The sequence below is a fragment of the Corapipo altera genome, unplaced genomic scaffold (genome assembly GCF_003945725.1).
Source record: "Corapipo altera isolate COAL_440 unplaced genomic scaffold, ASM394572v1 2b, whole genome shotgun sequence".
Taxonomy (NCBI): domain Eukaryota; kingdom Metazoa; phylum Chordata; class Aves; order Passeriformes; family Pipridae; genus Corapipo; species Corapipo altera.
The window spans coordinates 27,142,408-27,169,855 of NW_020884874.1; the positions used below are offsets into that span (position 1 = coordinate 27,142,408).

General features: G+C 38.3%; 1 protein-coding gene across 19 annotated transcripts in view; it reads left to right on the forward strand.

Annotated features, from left to right (window-relative positions):
• Positions 1 to 533: 533 nt before the first annotated feature.
• Positions 534 to 27,448, forward strand: part of SYNE1 (spectrin repeat containing nuclear envelope protein 1) — a 296,931-nt gene continuing 270,016 nt past the window's right edge. For 17 of the 19 annotated variants that reach the window (XM_027634231.1, XM_027634245.1, XM_027634238.1 and 14 more), the window contains exons 1-2: positions 1,031 to 1,098; positions 9,584 to 9,849. In XM_027634231.1, the coding sequence (XP_027490032.1) occupies positions 9,786 to 9,849 (64 nt within the window). In that variant the 5' untranslated portion in view covers positions 1,031 to 1,098; positions 9,584 to 9,785. Of the gene's footprint in view, positions 550 to 984; positions 1,099 to 9,583; positions 9,850 to 27,448 lie in introns of those variants that run through there. The other 2 variants (XM_027634233.1, XM_027634232.1) reach the window with 2 other exon arrangements.

Consider the following 27,448-nt stretch of genomic DNA (forward strand, 5'->3'; position numbering starts at 1 on the left):
GTAAGTGTTCATATCACAAGGGTAGCACCAATGTTAGCATGGCTAGTGCTAAAGGATGGGATGATGCCGAGTAATCTCTGCTGCCTAAATCAGATTCCATTCGTCCACTAAGTAAACACCCTGCATGCTAATGTTGTAGAATCACTGCAGCACTGCCAGAAAAGATGAAAACTAAGAGGTTCATTGGCACTGCTTCTCCCAACAAAATGAGCGTTTTTCTTTCCCAATGACACAGATTAGCAGAAAAATATCTTTCTGTCTCCTGCATGAAGCTAGCCTTAATGGTAACAATCAAAATGAAGGAGGGAAAAAGCCCAATTAGGTCATAGGGTTTGTGCAATGTCTTTGGAAGAGGCAGAATCACATTTTATACTAGTGGCATAAACACTGTTGCACGGCTAGTGTAGTTTGAGCTCAAAAGTGGCAGACCGTCTTGCTAGATCCTTCGAATATTTCTGTCCTGCTGCTGTTATGTAAGAGCTGGTGCCCCAGTTTGCTTGTGCAGCTCCCTGCCTTATGCGCGATGATGCCCTGGAGCCTACACCAAAGGTAATGCCCCTACAGCACGCTATATATTGCAGCAATAATAATAGTAATATTACCAGTAATAGTAATTAGCAGCGACAGCTCAATACACTCGTTCTCAGTAGTATTTCGGCTACTCGCCAGGGCGCACTTCGGGGGTGCCAAGGCTCGGGGCCGAGGCCGGTGCCTCATCCCCCCGATTCCCCGGCACAGCGGTCAGTGCGTCCGCCCCCGGACAAGCTGCCCCGGCTTTGCTGCTGCTGCAGCGGCGGCGGGGCGTGGCGGGGCGCGGCCCCCCCGCGATGCGCGCAAGGACAGCGGGCTCCGGGGCACGGCGGGGGGGGCTGGGCTGCAGCCTGGAGGCGGCAGTGGCGGAGCGGGCTGGGGAGCGCCGCAAGGATACGGCAACGCAACCCCCGCACACGCACCCGTGCTCCCGCCCTCTCCCCACCCCCGCACCTGCTTCCTCGCCGTGGGCCGGCGGGGCGGGGCGGCGTGTTGTGCTCGGTAACCAGGGAGCTGCACCGGGCGCGCCGAGGTGCGGTGCGGTGCGGTGCGGCGCGGCGGGCGGAGGTAGGGGCGCGGCGGGGGCGCGGGGCCGGGGCGAGGGGGTCCTGGGGCTGCGGGTGTTCGGCGGGGGCCGCCGCCTCGGTGAGCCCAGGGTGAGCCCACGAGCCGCTGGACCGCGGCCGGGAAGGAGGGAGCCCCATGGGGCAGCTTCTGCCGGCTGCCCACCAGCCGCCTTCTCCTCCCCTACGCCGAACTGTCTAGAGGTGAATCCGAAACTCGGTGCCGTGGTTTCGGAGTTTGTCCGTTTTCCGCGGTGGGTTTGAGGTTTTACCCTTTCGGCGTAGAGAACCCCGGCGGAGGGCTGTGGTGAACGTACGTGTGTTTTGCCGAGCTACCCGGTTTTATGCTCAGTCACACGCTGCAGGCCAGCACATCAAGGGGGATGTGACTATTCATGTGCGCTCCCGTGAAGCCAGTTTCAGGCTGGGTTGCTTGCAGTGATGATGCAAAAAGGACAAGTGCATCGCGACAGAGATGCATAGAGCCCATATGTTCCCTGGCTTGTGTGGTAACTTCCCAGAGGTAAGGCCTGCTGAAATACTCACAGTCAAGGTTGTTACTAGGATTTTCACAACCATATTCGTGAGGAAAAGTGCTTTTAAGGAATATTAGTAACCTGCCACAGCAGACCAAATTTTGCAAATTGATGAGGGAATACTTATTTAAATTATCTATGTGATGCTGAGGGAAACTCCAGTGCTCCTCACTGTAAGGGATTTATACCTATGTGACTTGTAGGAAAATAGTGTGTGGTGTTTCTGGCTGCTTGCCAGTACTTTTCAAGTGCGGAGCCTGTTGAACGACTCTTAATAGGCACGCACTTTCTTGTAGTAGTACTAGTGATGGACTGTCTGCTCTCTATGATCTCTGATAACTAGTTCTGTGATTCCTGTGTGTACTTTTACATTTAAACAGATCCCAAGCTATAAATGCTGATGAGCTATGTTAAAATGTTGCCGCTAGACAGAAAAAAATCAGGGTACTATGTCATTAAACTGGTAAGCAGAAATTCTTTTTTGTTTGTTGTGCACTGAATGACATTTAAAAAAACCTGATTTATGAGGTACAGTGTTAAAATTTTGGAGTTACTCACTTTTTTTTTCTCGTGGAAGTCAGTTATTGTCATTTGGGATGTTTAACATACTCCTTTAGGCACTAATGTTTTCCTTGGGAAAAGGAGCTCTCCAGAATGAGCATGGTGCTGCATGTTGGAATAATTAAATTCTCATCTTGGAAAACTCTGCTAAATGTGAAAGCAGAAGGAATAATCCTTACACTTCCCTCCTGTTCTTTTAATTTTTGTTAATAATGTCTGCTTTTGTTTGTTTGTTTTATATTACCTTCAGGGATAATATATGTCAGTAGCAATTCTGTGTTGCTGAGTATAAAATACCAGTGGATAGGTATTAATAACAAATGAACTGTAATACATTTGAGATTTTCCTTTTTTTTGCAATTTTATTCTATTTTTACTTTGAGTTACTGTGGTAAGTGTCAGTAGTGATTTGGACTGCTGCATGTAATACAGACACAAGAATCTCATAATGTCTATACACCTCCATGCAGCATTACTTTCTCTTTATTGAATATGAAAGTCCTCAAAGATTTTTTTTTTTTGTGTGTGTACTTGACACCTTAGAAGCATCTTCCTGTGAACTTCACTAGAGCCATGCCGAGTTACACAGTGTATCAGTGAGTACACTGCTCAAAGAAACTAACACTTTGATACCAGGTCAGGGAGAGCAGAGGTGCTCAGGGAAAGAGGAGCAACATCCTGTTAGTGTTTAAATGCATTTGAGGAGAGGGTAAGAGTTCCTGGCCCCAAGGAGGATCTTGCTGGGTGAGACAGTGAACAAAGCATGAATCCCCGGAGAACTTCCAATGTCAGCACAGTTAGAGTGATTGTTGGAGGTCTACAGAGCTTCAGTGGATCAAGCCCCAAGAGGCATACACATACATTCAACCTTCAGACAGATACCCCATTGATCCATCTCAGTTATGCTTTGTTAAAGGAAGTCAGTTGTGGCTCATTTTTTTTCTTATCAAGTAGTGTCTGTAGTTATTGGGAAAGTACGTATATCAAACATAAACTTTTTTTTCCATACTTACTTGTTACCATGGTTAGTGACAAAACTTTAGAATTTTTCTGTCTCCTTAGAGGTCACAGAACTTGTATCTTCTTAGAGGTGCAGTGGTGTACCTCTGTAGCAATTGGACTTTTGCCTTTGTTTCACCCAAAGGCACAGATGTAATGTGGAAGACAGAGGTGTTTCTGTCTCCATTCATATGGCAGTTGTCTGCCCCGTGCTCACAAGTTATACTTAAGCTAGGTTTCTTGCTTGGGAAATGTGCGGGAATACCAAAGAATTGACGCTTACTTGCTTATCTCAAACTCAGTTTGACCCACCCTTTCCTGAGATGCCTCAGTGTTTTCTATTTTAGTGGTCTTTTTTTTTTTTTTTCTCCTACAGATGTACCTCTGCAAGGGTCTTTTGCTAAAGGTCATATTATGCCACAGAAATCCTAGGTGCCATATCAGTATTAAAACAGAAAAATCAGAACGATTCTCCTCCTGTTAACCAGCTTACACGTTAGATCTGGACTTCACTCTGTCCTATTCGCTTGTGTTTTGTGACCTCTGATCTTAATCGTGACCTGTCTTTGTCTGCAAAGATAGTAAGCTCTCTGAGGCAAGGATTATATCCTGTGTTTGTAGAAGGTAATGAGCTACTGATCCCAGTCTGCTACTATTACCAACAGCTATATAACTATAATATATTCCCACAGAACTTCAATAACAGGATTACTAAATTGTAGTATAAGAGGTCTAACTCTTTGTATCAGTAAGACTGAATGACCTTTGAATGTATCTAACAATGTATGTTCTGCCAATTTTTCCAAAAAAATAGCAAGTCTCTGCCTTTTATTTTCTCCTAGAACACTTTGCATTTTCTGTTCAAATGACATTAAAGCTTTCAAGACAAGAAGCACACCACTGGATTTTTACCCATTCTCCCAAAAAACTAATAAAAACCAGACAATAAAATGGTCACTTGCTGAAATGCAAATACCTACATAGATGTGTGCATTCCTAGGATTCTGCAAATAAATTTTAAATACTAGAGTACAATTATAGGTAAAACATAGAAGATTGTGTGCCATATATGCCGCAGATTTAAATGTCAGATGTGTAAATTTCCTTGATCTTCCAGATTATTAATTGCTGTTGCAAGACCTTCAAACTTCTGGAGAATAAAAAACTTTTGTTCAGCTCCAAAACATGCTGAAGGATAACTAGATGAACCAAAATAATCTGGAGTTCCAGAAAGGATCCAAACATCACTCTCTTCTTCCCCACACTTCCCAAAAAACCCAAATTTCGATACCCCCAGGTAGCTACAGCACATTGAGTCAGTGTGGGGTTGAATGGTCTGTGAGAACACTGTGTTTCAGTGTTCCTGTTTCAATGCATTCTTTGTCAGAGGTCGTAATTTTTCTCTTCTTCCATCTTTTTCTATTCAAAAGCAATCCACATAGTAGAGAAAGGAAGCACAGAGTGATAATATTGGGATTCAACTATCGAAAACACCTTTCAGAGCCAAAATCACATTTTCCATGATCTTATGTGGTGCACACTTATGTCCTATTGGACTTGGGAAAGTTCCAGTATCCACTGAATTCTGCTGCATTGGGTTTAAGCGAACAACTACAGATTTGCAGTTCAACCATCAGAAACAATTACCAAAGGGACTCCTCTGTTGGCCTAGATTTTGGAAGATCAGTGAGGAGATACCACATTTTCTCTGAGGATAGTATTAAGAATCATTTTGGATCACTCTCCTCCATGTCTTTGTCCTAGCTCCTAATTTTAGTATATCCACGAGGCATTAACTGCAGCTTGATAGGTTATTCAAATAAGTTTACAAATGTATTCTCAATTCATATTCTACAAGTTATGTATATGTTGGAATGGATTTTATTGAGTTTTTCCACTTTTAACTTTTTTTTCAGATGGTGCTGCTTCCATTTTTTATTGTGCCTTTGTCTATCAGAAATGTTTTCAGTGGAAAAATCAGTATAATATCAACTGAGGCAAATTAATCTTTTCTCAATTTTATTTTATACTTTCTTTTTACTTACTCGGCTAAGAACCATTGGCTTGCTGTCTTTATTTCTCAGATGGTCTTTCAGTAAGTCTTTCTTCATCCAGGTAGACAGCAAACACTATGGCAGTGTTCTTCACTTCTCATTCTTTGTTTCTGCCTGCTTATTTCTAAGTGATGGCTTTTCCAGTTATGTCTGGAGCAGTTTTATTCTGTCCTGCATAGGTGTACAGCTACTAGACCTTGGAAAAAAACTAGACTTTAAAGAAAACCTCAGCCTGCTTCACTGTGCTTTTCAGTCTAGTTGAGTTCTGTACTGATTTCTCTTTTATTTATTTTTTAAGCACTGTCTCTTTAGATCATCTTCTGACCTGCTTACGTTGGATTATTCTTGCAATATTTTGGACTACATAAATCACTTCCTTAATCAGAGCTATTTTCTATGATTAGCATTTTTTCCCACTATTAACTAAACCCCAACCTAAAATAGCTGGTTCTGTGACTATTTGATATTTAAAAATGCAGTTATGACCTCCAGAATATTTTGGTTCCTACCTTTATGTGAATCATTTATTCCTGACTGCCATGAGGCTCATGCTGTCTCATAGGATTGCATCCATTCTAGCAGCATCTATCAACCTGGCTACATTTCCATGACATTCCGGAAACTGAACCTGTGCATTAAGTGGAATTCTTGCACTGCAACGGTAAACCATGCTCAGAAATTCTTTTCCTGGAGTTTTTTTTTTTTTGCTTGGTCAGTTCCGTGCAACTGTTGCTTGCCAGGGAAGTCTGCCTCTTTGTTCACCCCAACACTTGACCTTATTTCTGCTGTTCCTGAGATTTTGTTCAGTCCATGTACTGTAGTTATTGTAGTTATTCCACTGTATTTCTTATATCTATGTAACATCTGATTTGAAAATGACTTCTAGCTGCAGGAGTTCCTTGAATTTATTACTCTGCTTATCCTTCTCTCAAATATCTCTTTTTGAAATGTCCTAGATTAGAAACAGTCCTCTCACTGCGTGCCACCATTTCTTGCTCTCATCAATATCTTTACTTATTATCTGTGTTTATTATTGTTTGTCTGGAGTTTCTTTATCTATTGTTGCTACAATGGGAGTTTATAGAAGCGTAAAATTGTATTTTCAAGTACAACCATGCTTTTATATCAGTAGCTTCTTCTTCTGACTCCTATATGTGACATTAGCCCAGTGTACTGGGAATCAAAGAATCACAGAATGGTTACAGTTGGAAGGGACCACTGGTGAGGTCATCTGGAATCTGCAGTTTGTACCAGCACGAAGTACAGTTGGAGAACTGGTTATCCTTCTTTTGGTCAGGTTTACCTTCAGCCATGTTGTATGTCTTATATGTTGCCTGCACCTAGCAGGTGTTGCTGTTTTTCTGGAACCATGCTGCTGACAGGCAGGTCTGTTTTTCTTTAATATGTTTTATAAACTTTAAGAAATAAAAGATAAAATACAACCTGGTCTTGCCAGTGGTATTCTAGTTTTACCAACAAAAGAAAAACATATTAACTTTTTTAATTCAAAGTGCTCCTGAGCACAATGGGAAAAAGAGGATTACATGAGGGACTCAGAAAGTTAACCCACAATAGATGTAGTGTTTTTCTTATCTCTTCTGTAGAAGAGAAGAATCCCACTTTTCTGGCATTTGAAGAGAATTTGAAGCCAAATGGCTCTTACATGAGAGAAGAAGTTCACATTTCCTCTTTTCATCCTAAAACCAGAGGACCAGGTTATTAATATAAGAAAATGTTATCAGTGTATACTTCATCTGTTAAATCCAGATAAGTGGCAAATGTAATAAAAGATTTATCTAATTTATGTGCAAAACCATTCCATTTCACTCTCGTGAAACTCATCTTCATTCCATGTGTGTTTAGACCAAAAAAATTAGTAATTTATAATGTTGAATGCTAAAACAGGGAATAGCTTATGTAGTCCTTCAGGTTTATTTCAGGCTAAGATTTATGGAATTTAAGCCATGCACTTTTTAAAAGCTTGTGTATTTTGAAAACATATCCATCTGAAGACACATCTTTGTGTCTGACACTGAAATGGAAAAGTCATTCAACTTATTAAAAACTATTTTGTGTAGCAGCTATGCACATATTTAAAGATTTTAATGCTGTAGTCTTTCAGAAAAAAAAAATAAATTGTTGAAGGCTTTAACTGCTTGTAGAAGTCATGAAAAATTTCCTCTCTGCATTATATTGAACTCTTGACTATCCATGTAGGATTTTTTTGTTCTGTGGAGCTGTAGATGTTGGCTGAAGACACATGGGAAGGGTGCATGAAGATTTGTTTCGTCTATTCTGTTGATGTGTCACTGTGCTGTCACTGTGGTTTTCTGCCTATGGAGGTGACTGTGCACACGAGAATCTTTCTTTCCTAACTTAGCATCATCTTTAAAGGAGTTAATTTCCACTGCTTGCAAAGGAGCTTTTGAATGAGGAGATATATTTAGAAATGCATGTTCTTCCTATGAAGCATATAATTTAATATCAGCTAAATAAATTATTAATTGCATGTCTTCCATTTATTGCTGCACAGTGACTCAGCCTGCTATATGAGTAGATTGAACATATATCTTCATAACAATTTCTGAGACGCTTTTAACTTGGAGTTGGATCAGGATCTTCCACAGCTCCTCTAAATCTGCTCATGTGCAGCTGATTTACACCAGCTACGTCAAGGTGTGAGTGGGCTGGTATTCTGATATTGTTATTGCTATTAGCCAAAAGCAATCAGACAAGGCATTTTTAATACCCCTTATCCCTGCCCAAAAGTTAGTCTAGCAGCTTGCTATTAGAGGTTGCTGTACCTTCTTCACAAGGGTGAGGTTCCTACCTGTCAGAGTGCCTTTCCATGCTTGGGAAGTGGTGACTGATATGCATAGTCTCTGTGCACCCTGAGAAGGGTGTGGGGCAGAGCCTGGAAGGTGGGAAGGAGTAGGAAGAGAAGGAGGCCCCTGAAGGAGAGAGAAGACATACGTGGGAAGAGAGTGAGGATATGAGCATCCAGGTGTCATGTAAAGTGCAGACATATGCAAAAAGAACAATGTGTCTGGAGTAGGTATTAGTACCACTGTGACCATGGCACATAAGAGCACAGCCCAAGGGCATGGGTGGACTTTGTGGTCTGTTCTACACTGTTGTCTGTGACAAGCGTGCTTCCCTCAGCTCCACTGATTTAAAGCCAGTTTTGGTCTGTTAAGCTGAACAGCATTTACACATCCAAAATACAATGTAAACATACAATAAAAACATCAGTAAGAGGGAAAGCAGGAAGTTCCTTGGGTCAGGCATAGTTTGAAGGGTCAGAAAAGGAAATGTTGAAATGTAATTTCCTCTGGAAGCCCTTACATGTTGACACAGCTCCTTTGGGAAATTTCATAGGACCTAAACTGTGTGGCCTAAAGGCTTGTCTGCCTAATAATGGAAGATTATTCTTTGACGGACCTTGGGGCCAGGAAAAGAGGAAAGTGCACACCACCAATAAACCCACTCACATTTGTGATATTGATCAACTGCCTAGCCTCTTGAATTTGGGATGGGCCCAGTGTGTGTGATATGAATGCAACTATTCTTGGTGTGTATATACTCAGGTATTTCTTATCAGGGAAGCTGGTGCATACATATACAACATGTACTTGTTCTTCAGAAGATAAGATGTTATTGATAAGTTATCTGAAGAATCTAATTTGAATTTTTTTTTTAGATCAGCTTTATAGTCACATAGTTACAAAAGTGTTATGTATGTGTAGCAGTTCTAGTTCACAGCTTTCGATGTTAAATGACCCAAAATACAGCATCATCACACACTGGAAAAATTAATTTAAATACAATTTTATTTAACAATGAAATATGTGAATCTCAGTCTTTCAGATTAGACCACATTGGCCAGTGGAGTTAGGAATTATCCTGATCAATGAATTTCTGTTATGTGTGCCTTCCTAGCATGGTGAAATAGAATGAGAGTTTTACAGCTTTTGCATTTTGCAAGTGATTTATTTTTTCCTCTTTTATGCCTAATATTATTTATGTTAAGAAGTATTATGATATTGCTTTTAATAAGTGTAACATTATTGTTATTTCTAAAACAACATCCACGAGCATCCTCAGGAAAGGATTTATGTCTGGTGCATTGCCAATTGTGTTTAATGATTTGTTTTTGCAGCTTCATTCTGCTTCATGATTGCCAAGCAAGCTTTCAGCATTAATTGTATCTCTGGCTGGGGTGTACACTATGGGCAAAGCATACCACTCTTTACCTGTTAAGATAACTATTAAGACTCATACTTCTTAGTTTTGCAGAACTGGTAAGTTTCCTCTAAACCTTGGTACTTTTCTTTCTCAGGCGCTGAGGTTGTTTACCAGTGTTTTGCCCCAACCCTATGAGGGCCAGCATTGGACTGGAGGCGTCTGACTGCCCCAGGGATGCTGTGCCATGGCTGAGGGTTGAATGCTAAAAGGAAGCGGTCCAAGATCCTCATCTCACTGAGCTCCACAACTTGGAGGGAGACTTCTCTCAGGGAAACTGGACTCGTGGCAAAGAGGTCATGGCTTCATCCCGACTAGTGGCAAGATCTAGAGACATTGCCAATGTCATGCAACGTCTTCAAGGTAAGTGGCTGACTTGGACTGGTGCTCTCTGCCATCTCCTTATAAATGGAGATTCCTATATTTTACTGTACTCTGCAGTAAGGACAATATTTCTGCAGTTTAGTAACCTTTCTAAACTTACCTACTGGAAAGTATTTCTAGCATATCTGAAGGGCTCTTATTATATGAGTCCTTTGGCATAGCATTAACAGTAGTGTTTAAAAGCAGTTGGTGTTATGAAGGTGGCTCCATGGGACAGGACACTGAACTGAAGATTATGAGACTTTGGGTCCATTTCTCCTACATTACCTGACTGTGCATCAGTTTTCTCATAGATATAATTTCTAATATCTTTTCTATTTTTTTCTCAACTTTTAAGTAAACTGGTAGATCTTTTATGCTGATAAACTAGTATTTATTATTTTAGCAATAGTTACTGTCTCCAAATGACAACAGTACTTTATTATATTGTTAATCATTGAAGAATTCAGAGCTCACTAAGCTTATTATTAGCGCTCAAGTTGAGGAGCTTTTAGATAAGACATCACAGGATGTCTTTGCACTATTCATTGAGTATTCATTAAGTTTTTATGTTCTTATAATATAGCATTAATAAATAAATGTATTTTTTAGAAGTTACACACCTTACTGCTGCTGCTAAAAGCTTGCATTCAGAATGTTTTTGTTCAAATGATGATGTTGACTAGAAACAAATTGCCAGTACTGCTGTAGGTTTCACTCCCGTTAACTTTTGAACTTATTCAGAAATACCTGACCTTTTACTTTCTTTAAGACCAGCTTCCACTGATATCCTCAAAATCTGGAAGCTTTATCTGCTTATGACTTTTCCTTCCATTTATTGTTTTTCAGTTTAGAATATCTGAACTCAGCTTCCCAGCCACTAGCTACTACTAGCATCAATAATTTCCATATAGCTTCAGTAGATAAATGAAAGAATAAATAAATATGCAAGGTCTGTCCTATTTAGACTTGCTAGAGCACTTGTACCAATTCCAATTCCTGATTTTCCTCAGCCATTTTTTTCTAATATATGGTATTTTTCCATGCTATTTTTATATATGTCTGCTAATTCTTAGGCCACAATCTTGGACAATGGTTGTTCAAAGTTCCCACAAACACAGAATGAGGAAATATTTCATGCTCAGAGAATTTGTGGATTAAACATTAGGATAAGACAGGCCAGGTAGACTTGAATGAAAGACTGCAAGGGCACAGTGAAGCAGCCTTGCTCACGGAACAGGAAGGGGTCTTGGTACGCTGTGTGTTTATACTGCAGTATGCCATATATTTGTGAGAAGTCATGTTCTTAATAGGAATTCCAGAAAAAATAAAAAGAGGGATATTTGAAGCAAGAAGTTAAATAATTACGAAACTGTGAGACCTTCAAAGGAATATGAAGAAGTGCATAAGAGAAATGGCAGAGGTGCTCGAAGGTTATGGAGACATATGCAAAGGAAAGGATCAGGGAGCTGAGCTGTATTCAGGAAGGATTATCCAGGCTGGTACTCTGAAGCAATGCATAAGGAGGATGCCGCAGGAGGTATTTACAGAGCTTGAGAACTATTAATTATCTGACTGTTATGTATTAACTTTCTAAACATCTGTAAAGCTGTTTGCTGACAAAATGGCTGTTTGTTAGCATTTTGATTTTTTACGCTTTTTTTTCATTTTTATGTATTTTATTCTGTTGAAATCTGATACATAGTCTGCTATATGTTTTTTCTTTTTTGTTTGGATTTTTGGTTTGGTTTTGGGGTTTTTTTTTGGGAATTAGGCAAAAATAATTAAGTGAACTCTGAAGTGAAGATATTTTAGAAGAAAATGTGGGAACTAAATGGAAATTTGGGATTACATGTTAATTTGAAGTCACAGCTGTAACTGGATTCTTTGCTTCTCAGATGAAATCAGCTCAGCTTGGTATTGATAGGATCTGAGTTTCACTGCAGAAGCAGTACTTCAATAAATCACCTGTGCCAATACTGGAGTGCTTGGAGCCTAAGTCTTTTTTTAGTCTGTAGCTCTGCATTATGTATGAGCAGGCAATCTGCACTGCGACTACCTTAGCCCTTGTTTAAGGTTGCTCTACCTTTTAGAAATGATAGTCAGCTGAAATAGGAGTAGATGGACACAGGAACGCAGAGATATTTCTTGGCATGTTTGCATGACAGCCCAGAATCAGCGCAGTTGGAGCTGGGTGAGTAGCTCAAGGTGAGAGTGGAATTGACAGTATTCAAAGTGTAACAGGAATGGCAACGTTTTGGGGGATCCTCACTCAGTGCCAAACAGCAGTTGTGCTTTACAACACCTATTTTTGTACCTGGCTGTAAGCTGTGGCAGGAGAGTTCTACTTGTGTGATGCTGTTAGACAGCTCTGCAAGATGTCAGTGCTGGAAATTCATTGGCATGGAGGGAGAGACGTAAAGCAAGCTGTGCTCCCTCCTCCACACTGTTGTCTCATATTTGCCTCATGGGTTTCCAGTAAGTGTTTGTGGAGAGAGAGGGTAGGAAATACCAGCAAAATGCCACTCTTCACTGGAATTCTCAACATCAGTTTTGAAATCTCTGCTGTACATACTTTAGGTGAATGCAATTATATCCACTCTCCTAAAATCTGTTAAAAGCAACAAAGTTATTCTGCTGTTGGTTGGAGTTTTTTTGTTTGTTTGTTTGGTTGGTTGGTTTTTTTATGAAAATTTTTCCAGGCACTTCCCTTTGGTAATTTTGACACTTGCAATACACTCTGTACATGTACAGAGTTTTTGAATAACACTGTATATGACTGGCTTAGAAATCCACTTGGAACAAACAGCCATAAAGATGTGCAGTGTGCTGGGCAGTGGGTTCATATGCAAGTGTATATAGAACCTGTCTTATCCCATGGTGTCCAGGCAAAGACTTGCTGCAGTATAGCTCTCTCTGCTCAAAAGAATGGAAGATCTACTCCTTTTGTCTAGGCCAGGGAGGGCATAGGAGAGAGGTGGGCACTGAGGACAAGATTTACGATCTCTAACTTATTCATCCCTATGATCCTAATAAAAATTGAGACACAGGGCTATTCATTATAGCTCAGTCTGCACTCAAGAGAGAAACAGGCCTCTCCAGAAGGAGTATGATCCTTTGTCATTTGAATTTTAATTAATAAGGGTATATTTTTTAAGCAAAAAAAATCATTCCTTTTATATTTTAATTCTGGGGATTTTACAACATATGTAATAGGCGCAGGTTGCAGAAAAGAGTGGCCTTACCACTTTAAATGGAGAGGGTGGAGGTGGTTCTGAGGAAAGGTTAATCATAATTGGAAGATAGATATAAACCCACAGAAGTCATAGGTGCCCTCTGTCTCACTTTTTTTGCTAGACACATGCCCTTTGCTGCATCTAACATCTTTCCACCAGCTTCTGCTGACTGCTTAGCCTTCCCTCAGTGCTTGCTGGAACAGTGTGACCCTGCTTGGTATCTGGGGACTGCCAAGTCTGTCCTGCCTGAGTCAGGCAAGCCAGGCTTTTAGGGACTGAAAGGGTGTTGTGACTACTACAGGAGCTAATGCAGCCTAAGTCAGACATTTCAGAAGGGTGTAATTGATTTTCTTAAACTGCCTATCTCTCCTCATTGCTGCAGAGAGAGACAGGAAAATACAGAGAAAACATGTTTCGTTGCTGAATTTAAGCATGAGATACCCCACCTCATGCTACTACAGAATGAACTGATGACATCTTTCCATGGAATTGTCTTTGCACAATTTATTCCTTGCTAGCACAGTTCTAGGTTTTGTACAGTATCTCGTGCTTCCTAGTTGACTTGTTCATATTATAAGAGCACGCGTAAACCCCAAGCAGAACTGGTGTACATCATCAATATGAGTTATATTCCTGGGATTTTTTTTTTGATTACTCTGGGAATTAAAACCAGTTGGCACAAAAGCACTGCTCCTTAGCCTACGGGAAATACAAGTTTCACTAGCATTATAAAGGTACACTGAATACTTAAAGTATTTCTAATAGATACAAATATCAAAGCAAGGAGAGCTGGAAGACAATCTAGTAAACCTCTTATATCTTTGCAATCTCTGCCATGATGAATTTCAGTCTTTTCCATTAGTATACACTGTTACAGGCAAACTGCAGTCATGCTCATGCTATTCTCAAATAAAATACAAAAAAGGAAAAGGTAAAAAAAAGAAAGAAAGTGCCCTATTCCTCAGGACCTTGTCACTCCTGTATGCTGACTTGCTCTTACTGCCTTGTAAGGTGATGTTGAACAGTCACTATAGCATACTATTACTACAGGCTTTTCTCATTCCCACTTTTCCCTCCTTCCATTTTTTTGTGTACAATTTCTCATTTAATAGTTTGTACTGAGTGGAGATTTTTATGACTATCATTGTGTTCGTTGTTGGGTCATCATTTAGTCAAGCGGGATGCCTTTTTTCTTTTCTATAGTGGATCATAAATATTCAGTCTGCACTACAGCCTAACATATATGCCACCCCAATTAGGCTACTGTGGTATAACCGATATTTTGAGACTGTTATCCACTTTAACCCCATTCATTAAAACCAGCTGTAGGATGTACAAAGTACATCAATTTAAACAATATAACGTTACCAAACAAGCACTTTGTTGTCTTAAATAACCTCTACAAATGATATGGAAGGATAAAAAATTTCTTCTCAATCTTCCATTTGGTTCTGGGTTGCACCACTGCTCTTACTAAGCTCTTAAACTCACTTTAGATTGTGGGTATCTTGGGGTTTTGTAAACTCACTCTAGAGACACTTCATCGTGTAGGAAAAGCTGTGGTTGGAAAGCAAACAACATGGTCATGCATGAAGCCCCAGTGTTCTGGAAAGGAGACGTAATTCTTGTAACATTCATAAACTCCAAAACAGCTTTGATACAGACAGGCCAAATTATCTTCAAGTCCAGCCTTATTTTATGTAGAGTTACCTACAGCTGAGTATCATCTGTACTTTTCATGCCTTCCTTGCATTAGCGCTATCCACAGAATGCTGTGGGTTGTGTTTTCTTCCAGATTGTCCTTCCTTCCCATTCTCCCTACCACCTCCACCCTTCCCCATAAGTTTTGGCACTTCTTTTCCTTCTTTTGACATCCTAGCATTTCTTTTCCATACCAGTAGCCATTAACTAAACAGTACATTTTTTTTTTTGTTAATGTGTCCTTTCATTGGTGGTTTCCTTTGTTTGTTTTCTCTCTAAGTCAACTTTGACAAGAGCGACAGTTTAACATTAAGCTAAGCTGATTTAACAAATACCTGCTGCTAAAAGATGCATGCACGCTTCAAACTTTCCTTCCACCAGTGTTCTTCCTCCTCTTACCTTAGACCTGAACCAACTGAGAATTGGTTTGCAGAGGCTAGGTGAGCTCCTGGGAAAAGGTAGAGTCTCCCCTTTCAGTGCCATTTACTGTTTTATTGATTGCAAAACCAAAGTGCAAGATCATGTTTGTAAATGTGAGCAAAATTGAGAAGGTGTGCTTTGTCAGGAAGGGCATGCTGCACGTATTGTACAGTTGAATTTTACCCTCACATTACAAACACTGCTCTGGTCTCAAGGTTTCCTTCTATCCAGTTTGCTTGTCTGTAGTGGTTCCATGTGATCCTGCTTCTACCTTTTCTATCTTTCACTATTTAAAATGTCTCAGTTCGATGCCTGCATCTTTCTTGGATTTAAAAGATTCTTGCATTACAGAAGATGCCAGTGTAAATTATTAGCCTCTTAGGTGAGCAGATCTTGTAACTGAGGTAATTCATTACTCATTGGCAGTGCTTTAGGGAAGGTAGACACTTTTAACTCTATTGACTGGTATCCAAAACATAGCCCCATAATAGCCAATGTGAAGAAAATTCCCTCTATCCTGGCTGAAACCAGTGAAAGACCGTATAACCTGAAGGCCAAGTAAATCTAAATGAGTAATTGGTAATCTGAATAGCATTAAAGTCCACTTGTTGCTTAACAAGAGGAATTCTATCAGGATTCCAATATCTTTTTTTATTATTTTTTCAGTGTGAGAAAATTTAAGTTAATACTATTTCAGAACAAAATGTTGAAATGTAAGGTTTAAGTGTGAAGGTTAAGAAAGCTGGAAAAAAACTCCATCACAGCTGAAAAGAAAATCATTAAAGGGTGAAAACAAAGATGAAAGAGATCAAGTGTTTTCATTTACTACAACAAAAACATATAAAAGGGTTAGTTTGCAGCTGGAGGTATTCAAGTTAAATATTAGTTTACATTTGATAAGGAAAATTGCTAAGGCAATCTGTAAAATCACCATTTTTAGAAGTAATTAATTTTGTTTTATGCATATGCAAACAATTCCAGTGAGAATCCACTTCGGGTTTCTTCTGACCCAGGTATCTGTTGGTAATAATCTTATGTATTACTGGCAAAGATGCATTCTGAGCTATCTGTAGGTATTGCAAAAACGTGGGGGAAAAGATACAATCAAAACATTTCACTAGTCACACAAGTGTCTAAAGTATGAAGTGAATTTAGGTATCATGTTGTATTAGAATATTTTGTCATATAGTTAGACTGTTTTGACATATAGAGCAGTAAGTATCTCAGTGGAAAGAACCATATGCTGGGGTTTTTTTTATTTTTTTTTTCACTGCAGTTAGCTTTCACTTTGTGTTCTCTTCAATGAGAACACAGTCCTGGGGCGGTATGTGCAATGCACAATGTATTTTAGTGAGTCATGATTCTCTTTTTTATTTTTATAGGTTTTTTTGTGGTTAATAAATTCCAAATTAGTGATTTAAAATGCATTTTTAAAAAACTTTTTAAAGTTAATATTGCTTCTCATTATTTAAACTTTTTTCTATTGCTTTTTAGCAACATTAACAATGAAAATCAGCATATTCCTTAGTTTTTTTTTCATACTTGCACTTTTGGTGATGACAGTACAGCTCCCACATGTTGGTTAAATAACCTGTGCTCCTCTTTCCACTTGGTTTTTCGTCAACCAGGAAAAAAACCACTAAAGATCACACAGGTGTTATAAATTACAAACATGTATTTGCATTTGAGTTGCTAGTTAAGAAAAAATGAACATATTTTTCCAGTTTTTATCTGGAATAAATTATATGTTTAGGGCAGAAAATGGTTGACATGGTAGTGTCTCAGAGATTGCTTTTGTTTGATTCTGGAGTAACACCGTTCAAAAACTGAAATTCTTCTCATATGCTACTCTTGAGAAACTGACAGGATTTGTTACACAAAATGTAGGAGGCAAAATGCAAAAATCTTCCTTGGATAATTTTATAGACAGTGGTTAAAAATTCTGCGTCTTAAATACAGTGGATATCCAAAATGTGTCAGGCGAGTTGTGTTTCATACAAACCTGTCTTCAGTAGCTCCATGCTGCTCAGTATGATTTGACAAGTTCATGTGTAGGCATCCACACTGCGGCTGTTTAATGTTGGTTGTGATAAAGCACTGTCTGAGGCTCAAAACCAGTTTTCGGTTGAGACTTTGTCTTAAAATAACATCTGCCATATTTGTTACTGGTGTGAAGAGGGTGATATTTCAGGAAGTCTAAATAGGAACAATTATGTGTCAATTTTGAGAGTTTACTGAAGATAAAGATTTTGAGAAGGAATTTATTATAGCGATGATTATTTTCGAGAGCACCTGCTCTATCCTGATAGACTGTTAGACAGTTACTTTAGTAATAGCTTTGGGTTGAGGGTATCAGGAAGCAGAAAATCTTCAAAATATTATGATGTCAGATTTTTCTATGCAGGTTAGACAATTTGTCAGTTGTCTGTGACATCTAATTCATTTGCTGTTTCTATTACAGCATACTGTAGGCTTGAAAAAAATTAAACTTTATCTCCTCAGAGCTGTGCTGTGGTAACGTAGTACAATACTTTATGGTGTATTATTAAATTTCAAAGTAGCTTATTATCATCATCATAAATAACCCTCCCTTTGGGAATGCCACATCTGTTATGTTTTAACACTAGAAGAACTGAAAATTACAGGAGGACATGTCTCTTGTACCTTGTTACTTATTAATAAGCATTAAAATGGTTTTGTAGAGGAACTATTGCTGATCATGTTTGTATACTGATGTAGAGACTTCTGTAGTGTAAAGGCAAAATATTTCAGTGAGAAAGTTCTACTTTTTTAAAAGTTTTTCCATTATCACATTTTGCCTGTTTGTAGAAATCAGAAGCTTCACCCTCTTTATTTATCAAGATGCTAATATACTTCAGAGAATATACTTGCAGGTAAATAAAACACAGATAAAAAATCGCACCTAACAATTATTAGCAATTTATTCCACATACTTTTTTCTAGAATGCCATTTTTGTTTCACAGTTTAGGCTTCATTTGCTTAAAAATACCCTCATTTCTGTCACAAAGCTTCTCCTTGTGAGTCATATAACTGAATTCTAATTTTAGACTCACACGGAGGTTTTCTTGTTGGTAGTTGTATGTATCCAAGTGAATTGTCTATTACGGGGTGCAAGAAAATAGGCTACTTGTTCTGTCTTTCATCCAAGATGAGAAAGAGCCTTATGAGGGAGGTGTCAACAACTTATTAAGAATCCAATGGTCTATTTAAAAGAGAAGAGAAGAGAAAAGAGAAGGGAAGGGAAGGAAAGGGAAGAGAATTTGGGAATTTATGTCTCCATGGAAAATGAAAAAGAGATGTTTCAAATGTATTACATTTTACAAGGAGTTATAACTGGTTACTTAATCACACTGCTAATTTTTATATTCAAATTCTCGTTGCTAGTATTTGGGCGTGTAAGTTATCAGAGCCTCTCCATGTATAACGTTCTTGCAGAAGGGATGTAAAGAAACTAGGGCTAACAGTAAAAACTAGCCTCCATCCTGTACATTGAATCAGATCCTGTTCATTTTAGGTTCTCAGTGATTATTTTAATTCAATATCAGATCTGTTAGGGAACTATGGGAAAAGCAGCTTGATGTTTCAGGATAAGTAGCCTCCAGGTACACATGGAAGGAGGAGTAGTGCTGAGTTACTACACAGTGAGGGCAGTTCTTCTTGTCCTCCAGGTCAGTCCTAGCACAGCTTGCCTGGTGGCCAAGACCTTATACCACAACCTGCTCACCCTTCTCTCTCTGTTTTATGTGTCTTTCATGCCTTCCCTTGAGGAGTCATTGTTATTAACATACAGTGTTGTGAAATATTTTTTTGAGTTTCATTATATGGAACATAAATATTAACATATTGACATGTAATTTGTGGAACTTCTTTTACTGTAATTTCACTAGATTTTATGTAATTACTATTCAGTATTTGTTACACAGTCTTTCGTACTTTTAAGAGGATTATGCCCTCGCTGATGTACATTGGCTTAAGTGACTATGGAGAATGTATATAATCTCTTTATAACACTGTTAGGCTTGACACAAACCTGAAAAACCTGTGAATCTGCAAGCTAAACACCATTGTATTCACCTAGAAAAGAGATACATCTGGAACCATCTTGTATCCACATGGCGATTGCTGCACAACAGGAGTTACAATTTAGTTCACCCAAATGGCTGAGTTTCTTTTTGGCTATGCCAGTATAATTCCCCGGGGAAAATTCATCATCCCCTTACAGAGATGTCAAAGGCCTGTACAAACATGGTTGACCATTCTGATGCCTTCTGCACCTCACTCATATGGGCCAGCTCATGTATCTTGTGATAACTGCATAGGCTGTCATGGCCCCCCTTTGGCATACCTGGATAGGCACAGCTTTTCCAATATACAGTGTGGATTTCTGTAAGTCTTTACTTAAGGTGCTATTGCGAGAAAGCTGCTCACTTCCAGACCTTGTGAATGCAGCAGCTGTTCTGTAAAGTCTTTATCTTAAGCTCATTAAAACAAAGGAAAAATCTTCTTTCCATAAGGTGAATGGAATGAACTACAACAGCAATTGTACATGAAGAGTATTACTGTTAGCTTTCCGATCTTGGAGAGAAAAAACCCCTTTAAATGCAAGATCACAGTGTTCAAGATGATTTGAGGCCAAACCAGTGTAGCAAAGTGAAATATTTACCTGCTTATAGTGCCTTTGAGATAAAAAAAAAAAAAAAAAAGAAAGGAAAAAGCATGTTTAGGAATGAAGCTTGTAGTACTCAAACTTGTCTGTTTATAAAAAATTATGATTATTTGTAGTAAATTAATTTTTAGACTGTGCTTTTCCTCTCCCAAGGAAATTAAAGTAAATTATTGTTAGAGTCGAGCTTGTATAAAGACCCAACTCTTAATTCTGTTTATTTTGTCCAGAGTTGTTTTATTGTCTTATTTGCCTTGACATCCCTAGGCTTTACTAGGTCCGTGAGGTGCAGCCATTCCCAGTTCTGAGTCTGCAAACTGATACTTGCTTAGTAGACAGTTGCAAATACAGCCTATTTTTCTCTTGACTCCTGTTAATAACAGCAACGAAACCCCTTGAGTAGTCCAGAAACACCATGTGGTTTTCAGGAGAGAGAATCGAGAATCAGCATCCCCAGTTACAACAATTATGAGCTACTAATCCAGAAGCTGTACCAGCCCAGTCATTCTCTGCTGGTAGCTGGATTGGCTGTGTACTTGAGTGCTGTTTTGCAACCTGGATGTTCCTATTCCATTCACTCACAGGTGAACCTGATGTTGCTTGTTACAGTGAGGACAAGAAATACCTTTTAATGGAAGTCACAAAGCTTGTGCTCCCATCCAGATGAGGAGAAGAGGTGTTCAGGAACTGACCCTTCACTCAGATTTGTAGCCCAGCTGGCCTTTTTCGCCCAGTGAAGTGCATTGTCAGAGAAGCTCAGGCCATGATGGGGTGGGATGAGGTGATTTTTAAAGCAGCCAAAAGTCAAGTTTGTGGACAGAAGAGACAGAGGTGAGACTATCCAAAGATCAATCACAAATCAGTGGAAAAACAAATGTCGTCAAGCCATTGTGTTATTAGAAGTCTCTGGGCATAAAGTTTTGTTAGCAGATGTGAGTTGCAGTAATAAAACATGAATGATCATACTCTGGCTTGAGACTGATTAGACAGGACATAAGTCTAATTAACTTGGATTTCTGGCTGGTTTACATTACTGAAATTGGGCATTGCAGGAAGAATACGATTTGAAAAGACATTAGAATAAAAAACCTTGAATCTTTTTGTGAAGCTTCTGCCTTCTGCTTCCCAAAGAGACAGAAGTTTATTATGTTGTGGGTTTTTTTTGTTGTTTGTTTGGGTTTTTTTCTGGCTGACTGAATCAGGAGCAGAAAACTGCTGCTTCTGCATCGCAGTGTATCACAGAAAGGAGTTCAGTTGTATAATCTGCTTTCTTGGTCTTACTTTCCAGAATGGCCTTTTGTTTGGTCACTTTGGTGAGCTTGTACACAGCCTTGTTGCATAATTCTTCTTCTTTCATAATCCTGAGCCTGCCTTTTCATTTATGTGGTTACTAAGAAAACCAGAGGTGTAACCAGCTGCCAGAAGTGATTTGAATAAATAAAAGGAATCGTGAACAGTTAATTTTTGTGTTTACATCTGGTTTCTAAGAGACTAATAGTACATACTTACTGCCTCTGTGTATTTTTATTTGAGATCTTGGGCACATTTAAATCCTGTGTTCCCTTGGGACACTTGTGTCTGCACAAAAATAATTACACTTTGTATTTATATTTATCAGTAAGAAGTCATCAGGTTTGAGTAGGAAATTACATCCATTTATGAATGAGATAAAATAATGGTATGTTACTGTGCTAATTCTTACGAAGTACTCAAGGTGGTTTTGATTTTATTTATTTATTTTTTTTGACTGGGCTTTAGAAAAGGGTATGCAAATGTGTAATGAAGTAACACATTTTGACCTGTGAGGGAGGTAAGAACAGTTAGTATCACTTGCCAGATTGGAAGTGAAACAGAGAAAAGTCTCATTCTCACCAGCTCCTATGAAAGTGTAGGATACAACATGGCCTTAACTGCAGTCAGGAAGAATAAATCAGTTCCCAAAACTAGTGAGCTGGTTAGGTACAAGTTTGGTTCTACAAATCAGGTGCACGTGTATCTACCAATAGAAATCAAGTCCACATGTACCTGCCGGTAGTTAATACTAGTTATTTCTGTTTATTATCAATAGCTGGGTGTTCCTATTGGAGGGCCAAAATAGTGGGAACTGTGTTAGCAGGAATAGGAAGTACTTTAAAATTTGGCTAAAAAATTGTGACTTACATTTTCACAGCATGTTTGAAGAATCACACTGTAAGTTTCACCGGTATATTTTCTTCAAGTTTTCTACAACATTATGTGTTAGTAACCAAACTTGAAAATTTTATAGGCTGCAACTGTTTAAGACAACAGGCATGACAACGTCATGTGTTCTCCAACTGAAATACTAATTGCCAGCAGATTTGTATTTTGAATGAGACCAAATCTGGAATCTATGTTCAATGGTGTAATTAATTAACATAACATTACTGCCAGTGGCTAAGGTGTTCAGGTTATTCTCACAAGCTTCTGATGAAGTTTAACAATATCCAGTTGAATTATAGTATTCTCACAGGTAATGAAAAATAAAAAGAGATATAGACAGATTTAAACAAAAATGTGCATTGCACTTTCTTTGTAGGGAAGGAAAAGATTGGAGTTGATTGATCAAAATTCTGGACACTTAGCTACTTCTTGTTGCCAAAGGAAAAACTGTAAAGCACAGAAATCAGAGCTGAGTGGAAGATTAAATGGCCTTAAAGAGAAAAAGCCCATTTCACAAAAAAAAAAAAAAAAAAAAAAAGTGTCTTGTGACACCAGCAAGACAAACTTATAATTAAAAGTTAGGTAGAAAGCTTTGAATAATTTATTTTCAAGGAAACAGAACAAACTAACACATAGGAATACACATAGAAGTGAAAGAAAAAGGGAAATTAAAGTGAGAGGAACCCATATAGGCTTCTGATAGGTAGAAATGTTGAAAAGAAAAATATGAGGAGAAGGAGATTGGGTATTGAGAACAGCAATAACATTGCCTTGAGAAACAAAAATGGAGAGAAGTTGCTTTACATATCTGAGCATGGCGTGAGTTTTAACTGTGTTATTGTTTGTGAACTATCTCAATCTCAATCAACATCTAAAAGCATATTTGCCCTAAAGTTTGGTTTTATTCTAGTAGTGTGTTGTGGAGGCACTGTACAATATGTGCTAGCAAAAGTCATATCTGCATTCCTCTGAGGATCTACTTCAGGGAAAAATCAAACCTAATTTTCTGACTGTGGCCTTGGTATTCTGTTTCAAAATCCTTACATACAAAAATGAGATATCTTTCATCTAAACTAATAATTTTAGTTCAGAGTACAATCAAAATGTCTATACCATCATTACTTGCTTGCTCCCTCTCAGGATTTGACTGTTTGCTAATTACTAGGTGACAGTTAGATGCTGAGTCGTGTTTCCCTGATCCTGCAGCATTCTCTCGCACTTGCTCTGGCAACAAGAGCTGTCTGTTAGTCTGTTATAGAGAACTACCTCCATTTCTTCTCTCTTCCTGATAAATGGATCTTGTTTTCTAGGTGATTACTTCAGTTTCCAAATAATTTAAAGCCTTGAGTCCATGTAATTAGACTGGTTTCTTACTAGTCCATTGTTACCTTCTGGTTTTCTCTAGCTTCGTTTGCTGAAGTTGGTTACTTGGATTCCTTTGCACTTTAAAAACTTCCAATTTAATTACATCTTTTACTAATAATTAACTTGAATGAGAGCAAGTTATTTTAGCATTATCTGTATTTCAACATTTTTCACCTTTTTGCTGCAGTATCAGAGAGAATTAAAAGCTTGTTAATAGCTGATTTGCATATAATTAAGAATGTGCAGTGATTATCGGTTCACATTTATTTATAGGCATTATCCTCTAGATTTATGAGCATTGTCTGGCATAGAAACATTTGTACCTGAGATGCTGACAAATAAAGACACAACTCAATAGCTTGGCACTGAAAGCCATATGCTGCATTTGCATGACCTCTTTCACAGTGCTACAGGATGCTGATCATCTGTTCTCCAGAAGTCTTTTTTCTTCCTGTGACTGGACAGAATTGGTGGCTGATTGCCAGCAATACTGGTCATAAGCTGCTTTGGCAGATTTACCCATTTAAAACTATGCTTTATTTGCAGGGGAAATTGTCTCCTTTCCCACACATAGAAAAAGCAAAACCAAAGAAAAAAAACCCTTCAGAATGAGACTGAGATAAATCCAGTACTAAAAAGTCACTACTGCAAGTGAATCCTAAGCTTAACATTTTTAAGTTTAGTAGGTCTCTATAATCACAGTGAGGACTGACTGTAACTAGTAAAGACAAAATCAGATTAAGTTGTTGGGTAGTGATATAATGTATAATCTAGCAATCTGATTTCTCTAGTTTCCCTTTTTTTCACCCATCCATCAAAATTGAAAGAATATATACATCTAAACTGAAAATCAAATACAGTTTGAAAATACAGTCTGTATACTAGCATAAGCCTCTTACTTGCTCTAAAGAAAACATTCAGACCTTGAAGCCCATGTGTTGCCCTTAAGGAAGAACTTAGGTAGGCTGAAACAGATGTTTTTGGAGAATCTAGCACAGAATGCACAAGATAAGACTGTGGCCTAAACTGAAAGAATTCATAATTGTGAAGCCAGAAGACTCTGTGATCACCTTGTCATGATCACTTTGTCATGATCACCTACGTAATTTCAGAATTCAGTCCTGAGTGATGGTGTGTCTCATGTGACCACATAAAAGTAAGAAGTGGAGTGGAAAAAGGCACAGGGAATCTCTTCTCTATTTGGAAATATTATCAGGTTGATTAACTTTACATTGAAGTGTATGTGTGTCTCTGTGTGTGTGTGAAAAAGGGAACACCTAAGGACATAATAGGGGAAGTTGTCTAGATGAGTAAGTTCCCCTTACCTCTTCTGATAAGCAGTTTGCATTTTGCAAGTCAAGATTACCTAACAAAGTAAATTTATAGAAATAGTTGTAGTTTCTCTGTTCAAAGCACCTCTCAACATGGGACTCACTGAAGTCCAGATTTAACGAAACCATACTGTAGTAGAAGGGGTTTGAGAGTATAATTTCGTGTTTTGGAGCTTGGTGTTTTAGGGGCTGCATGCATTCCTGCTTTTTGGCAGGAGTTTGTATGCATGGGAATCAGGAAGAGATCACTTGTTTACCCTCTGCTAATCATGTTTCAGAGCATCTTGAATACTGAAATTTGGATATGATATGCAGTATGATACAATAATCCTAATTTTTGTACTGATTTCTGTTAATATAAATACTGTGTGCCCCTGCACACTTATTTCAACAAGTCTTGGGCTCCTGGTGGCCACTTACAGTTCTTCATTCTGGATCTAACAACTTCAGCAGTACGAAGCTGGAGATTTGGTCTAACAAATTCACATGTAAATCTGTACAAAGATAAAATAAAATACAAACATAATACAAACAAATAGAAACATAATAAAGCAACAGGCACAGATATTTCAAGTCCAGTTGATCAAATTATTATCTAAACTAAAAATGTTTACTGCATCCCACACATAAAATAACAGTACTTAATGGAGCATAGGTCATTATTTAATTGGCAGAGCCTGAACACAGAGAATGTAGAAGTGCTGTGATATGATGTTCAAAGTATTAGAACTAATTAAAACATCCTTTTTTTCTTTTTAGAAAGTAGAACTCTGCTGACAAGAAACAGAAATATATTCATATAAAATCTTAGAAGTTTATTGCAGTTGTATGATCCCCATTACCATCTTTTTTATGTTTCTCCAAGTTTTTAAGGCATTTATCTTTACAACATCCCTGCTTGGAAGGCAAACCACCTTTTCCTACATTTGTGGGGTAAAGATACTCAAGACCTGCTTACAAGTATATCAAATACAGGAGATGAAGGCAGTAGCTAAGCATTTGTAGCTGCAGATTTCCATGGTTTTCTATAATTATTATGTAATAATTATGACTGATAAATAAACAGGATGGACACATTTCTGTATTCACCCTGCATTTCTGTCATATAGTAATGTGCAGTGGCATATCATTTAAAAAAAACCCAACCAAACAAAAATACTAGGAAGTGACACACCATAAAGAGCCTAAGAGCCTCGAAAGAGATCATAAACACTTAACTGTGGAAAAGGCACTGCCCCTTCTCCTGCTTTAACGAGAGTTGTAACTGAGGTCATAGCTGGCCTTTCCAGTCCCTGCTGTGCTCCACCCATACGTTGTTTTCATGAAGAACTTGAAATCGTGACAAAAACACCAGAAGGAAATCATGCTTGTATTGAATTTATGTTTGGATTTTTGTTTGTTTTCTTGAAAGGAGTTTGTTCTTCAGATGATGGTTATTTTTAGTGCTTATGAAACCAAAAGACAACGAACGCTGAATGGAGCCAGGAAAGCTGTGAACAAATATAGTATTGGTGAAAACCCGTAGACCAGTATGACTCAGTTACCTTTGTTGTAAGCATCACCAATTCTGTCTGTTGGCTTCTTTTAAAACAAAACTATCCTGTTGTTTGAGGATTGTGGTGTAGGTCTTTCTACAGTTAGATCATACATTGCTGTCTTCTATGACTTAAGGCCTGTGTAACTGTGCCTCTCTGCCTCTGTTTAAAAATACCAAATTCTGTCCTATTCGAGAACCTTATTTTCTGTATGCATTGACAAAATTAAGCCTCAAGATAATTCAATAGAGCTACTGAGTTCTTATAGTATTTTTGAAATATTTTATGTCATACTGAACAGTTTTAAATTGTTTATTTTTTATACTAGCCTGATATAATTTAGGCCTCGTAGCTGCTTTAAATTTCTCAGTATGAAACTTTTCTCTGAAACCTGAAGAGAGCAGAAAACATTAGAGCATTACAAAAATGCTGCCAACTCTGATGGTAATGTTAGGTGCTTCAGATTAGTGGGAACTGGCAAAAAAAATGGACAAATTCCAGCATGGAAGAATCAGAGGAATTATGTGTGCAGTGGCAACCTGCTCCAGCATTGGTTAGCTACTGGGTTCAGTGACCGTGGTGAAATTTCTGTAGGCTGTATTTACCTTCAAAGGATTGACAATCTTAACTAAACTGTGAAGTCTGTATATACAGGCTTGTGTTTCTGTAATTTTTAACTAGAGGTGGTCTGAAAACATGTTCATCAAATTATTTGTGCTATCAACTATGCAATTAGGAGCTGTAGATTAAAAAATAAGTTTTCACTCAAAGAATCTAATCTGAATTTTTAAACTGTAAGTAAATTCACTAGATGACTTTGGAGGTATAGTAGAACACACCGTCTTTCAAGAATTTTATTGAACTGAGGAATGACATAGATTCCTTATATTTGTGAACTTTAGGGAAAGGTAATTTCAAAAGGGTTTTCAAAGCTGAGAGTCTCAACTGCTTGATACTGTGTGATGAGTCAGCCGTTTGAGGTAGGGGTTAGCAGTCTGAAAGCAAAGCAAGTGAAATAAACTATATGAAAGACGATTGTCATAAGTGGCAGTGTAGGAAACACTGACAATTAAAAAATGTATGAAGAGCCTTGTTTGTTTGGATTTTTAATTTTTTTTTTTTTTGAAATTACAAAATACCAAAGA